Here is a 3,440-nt window from a genome sequence, read left to right as displayed (position 1 = left end):
AGCTGAGAAGAGGTCGTGTGCTGAGTGGAGAGGGGTTCAGGTCAGGGGATCAGGAGAGTCCTTGGGGACCCCATGGGGCTCTGCTCTGGTTCTGAAAGCCAAGAGGATTATTAGGCATTTTATCCAGAAGACATTTACTTAAAATTCTGCAAGGAGGAGGTGAGAACCCGAGGTGCAATAACCTGCACGAAGTTCTACCTGCATTCAGTCAAGGCAGAATTTACACTAGGAGCTGATGCCACCAGAACTCTGTCTACTGCTCTGGGTCCTGCTTGTGGAAGGATTGGGGCAGAGCAGTGACAAGATTGGCATTGCCCTTTAGAAAGCGTCCCATGGTCGCTGCTCAGGGGAGGAAGTGCAGGAGAGGAAAGGCCTGGAAGGAGACCCCAGTGAGTGTGCTGGGAGGAGAGACTGTTGAGATCTTTAGGAAGAGGAATGGGTTGGGCTTGGCACCTTTGAGACCCCTAGCTATGGGGGGGATGTAGGTGGGGAGGGACTAGGTGGTCACCGTGGGTTGGAGGGACCTCTTCTTGTAACCCCCAAGTAGGGTCCATTTGACCTCTTTGTGATTGTTAATACTGTGTGTAATGTTCAGGCACTGATGCAATGAAGGGACAGAGAGGCAGAGTCAGACAACAGGCTGTCATCCCAGGATGGTGCCTGATGCCACAAGGCTGCCATTGCAGACCACGCTGGGTCAGTTCAGGACCCTGGCCCACAGAAGCAGCTCAAACCCCTCCTCTTGGCTCAGTTTCTGTTTATCAGGAAAACATATCCCGTCCCTGTCCTGTCACCTCTCTGCTGAGGTTTTGAGGAAAAAAGCTGGAGCAGCCCAAGCTTGGGAGAGGCAGAGGGTAGAGAACACTTCCAAGAGGTTGGATAGGACAGGTTGGAATATGACATGTACAGGGCCAGCAGATGGTGTAGTGGTTATGTTGCTGGACTCCCACATGATTTGAGTCCTGGATCTGGTGGCTTGAAACTCACGCCGGGCCCATGTGTGTGTATGCTCAAATCCCAAGAAGAGAATGGATTGTGGCATGGCCATTCCCCTGGGGAGTGATTTCTCACTTTCCATCTCGCTGTGTCTGCCTCTCTCCAGCAAGTACACATGCCCTAAGGCAAAAACCTCTTAAAAAAAAGAATTATGGCATTTATGGCAAGTGATCCTTTGGAGAGCAGGGCTTCAGGGAGAGCTTCTGTGAGACAACCAGCAAGGATTCCCCAGGTAGAGACAGGGAAAGGGGGTCAGGACAGTGGTTCTGGGACCTCATGTCCATCCAGGACTTTGTGGACCTGAGCCAGGCGGGGGACTGCACACTCCCTGGGGAATTGGTGGGGCAGGGTGCTATATGAGCAGCTCAGCCGACGTCAGAGTCTCCTTTCCTGGCTGTGGGAGATGGCGGTGCCACACCCTATGGTGCCTTCCCAGACATTCTCCCTGTCCCTCATGATCCACAGGTTCCCTCCTGAAGTTTGTTCCTGCCCACACCAGGCCTCTGGTGCAGCCTCTTCTCTTGCCTTTTTTTTTTTTTTTAATTATTTTATTTAACTTTATTTATTAATTTTTAAACTTTATTTATTAATTTTTTAAATGTGACCAGAGAGGGACAGAATGAAAGAGAGAAGGAAAGTGAGAAAGCAAGCCACCAGGTCTGGGATTTGAACCACAGTCAGTCATGTGGGAGTTCAGTGCCCTTAACCACCACGCCACCTGCCGGTCCTTCTCTAGTTCTTTTGACTAGGTATTTAATCTCACTCTTGGCACTTCCTTTGGCCTATCAACAGACTCAGGTTTTTTTTGTTTTGTTTTTAAGCCACATTTAATTTTAAAATGAAACAAGTCCTTGAGTCCTGAACCTCCTTAAATCACTGCCTTCTCTGACCCTCTCCGTTAGCAGGGAACTCTGCTCTCCCCCTCCACACCACTCTAGCCCTATGGTCCTTCTGCTCCACTTTCCTGAAACCATCCTGACACGCACTTTAGTGAGACCCTGCTGCCAAATCCAGGGCATATTCTTTGATCCCAGTTTTGCCTGACCCCCTTTTTTTAAACACTGAGAGCTGCTCCCCACATCCTGAAGCTCCCCCTGCTCCCATCTTGGCCTTCCCCAGGCCTTCTTTCTGCTCCCGCACTGCCTTCTAAACTTTGGGGCCTCTGCCACCCTCACTCCATGCTGCCATCCTCCACATCACCTGTGAATGTTGATGATCCCGGTCTCCCCCATCCAGTGCCGAAAGGAAGCTGGCACTGGTCTTCCTCAAAGTACCTGTTGTCCTCAAGCAGTCTTTCCTTGTCATGTCAAGGCTGTCCAGTCCCTCCTGGTGTCCTAGGTCAGGCTCCTTCCTTGTCCCCATCACCTGACTCCATCTATAGGGGGTTTTGCTAGTTCGTTCTCCCCAAACCTTGCCAAGGCCTTCCCACTGATTTCAAGCCATTTAGCCTCCATCCTCCCAGACCCAGCTTGCTCCCTAAAGGGCACCCCAAGATGGCAACAGAAGTGGGCTGTGCTGAACGTCGTGGGATCTTTCAGGGTTGAGGTGTGGCAAGCTGTTATGCTGGGGAGTGGAGACCAAGCAGGAATTAGGATGAGGCAAGAGGGGCACCAGGCACAGCATTTAAGGGGGCATGCCCTCACTGACTGTGCACTTCCACTGTGTCCTAGGAGCCTCTCCTCACCCTCATCCTAGTCTGGCAGGTGGGGACAGCCTGGCAAAGGGAGGAGGTGGCAGTGTGCTGCTCTCCACACCTATGGGGGCAGACCTGAGGGAATGGAATGCTACACGGGCAGTGGACCGGCTTGGTGGTGAGCTTAATTCCTGGAGTGGTGGCCAGAAAGCTCCTGAAGGGCAAGAGTTTGCCAAACTGCCTCTGCAAGGACACGCATTAGTACTGGGCATCTGGGTAGAACCCTGCCAGCACTCAGTGGGGGACCAGTGGAGCCCTTAGCCTCCACCGGGGAGGAGGGCTGTCTGCCTGGCTTCTGGCTGGAGTAGGGTGTAAAGGCCTGAAGGGGCCCCCTTTCATCGCTGGCACATGTATTTGAGCATCTGATCGGCCCAGGCACTGCCTGGTGCCCCTGCCCATCTGGATTATGTGATCTCTGGAGCAGGTGTTCCTGGGTGCCGACTTCAGACAAAAGAACCAGGAGCCTGGGCCTCCCTAAGCACAGGTAACCCGAGGCCCTGCTCCCCCTGTTCTTGTGGGCTGGTCTTGGGGGAGGGGTCGCACGCCTACAGAAAGTCTGCAGGTGGAGGGGGGCACTTCATGGAGAACTGAACAAGATCAAGGTCCACAGTGGGGCGGGGAAGGGAGGGGAGGAGAGTAATCCAGGAAGTCTTCCTGGTGGCAATGAATTCCTAGCCTGGTTTGGCTGGCGCGGGATCCCCTGGGGGCCGCTGTGGTGTGGGTGGGTGGGTGGGGGGTGGGGGAGAGAGGA

At 53.5% G+C, this 3,440-nt stretch overlaps 1 protein-coding gene across 1 annotated transcript in view; it reads left to right on the top strand.

Moving 5' to 3' along the window:
- Window positions 1-1,698: 1,698 nt before the first annotated feature.
- Window positions 1,699-3,440, top strand: part of LZTS3 (leucine zipper tumor suppressor family member 3) — a 7,830-nt gene continuing 6,088 nt past the window's right edge. The window contains 2 exon segments of the mRNA XM_014582282.2: window positions 1,699-2,807; window positions 3,114-3,173. Of these exon segments, the coding sequence (XP_014437768.1) occupies window positions 2,773-2,807; window positions 3,114-3,173 (95 nt within the window). The 5' untranslated portion in view covers window positions 1,699-2,772.

Source organism: Tupaia chinensis, unplaced genomic scaffold, assembly GCF_000334495.1.
Source record: "Tupaia chinensis unplaced genomic scaffold, TupChi_1.0 Scaffold143574_1, whole genome shotgun sequence".
NCBI classification, from domain to species: Eukaryota; Metazoa; Chordata; class Mammalia; order Scandentia; family Tupaiidae; genus Tupaia; species Tupaia belangeri.
Note: the sequence above shows the minus strand (reverse complement) of the source record. Positions and strands in the feature narration are given on the sequence as shown.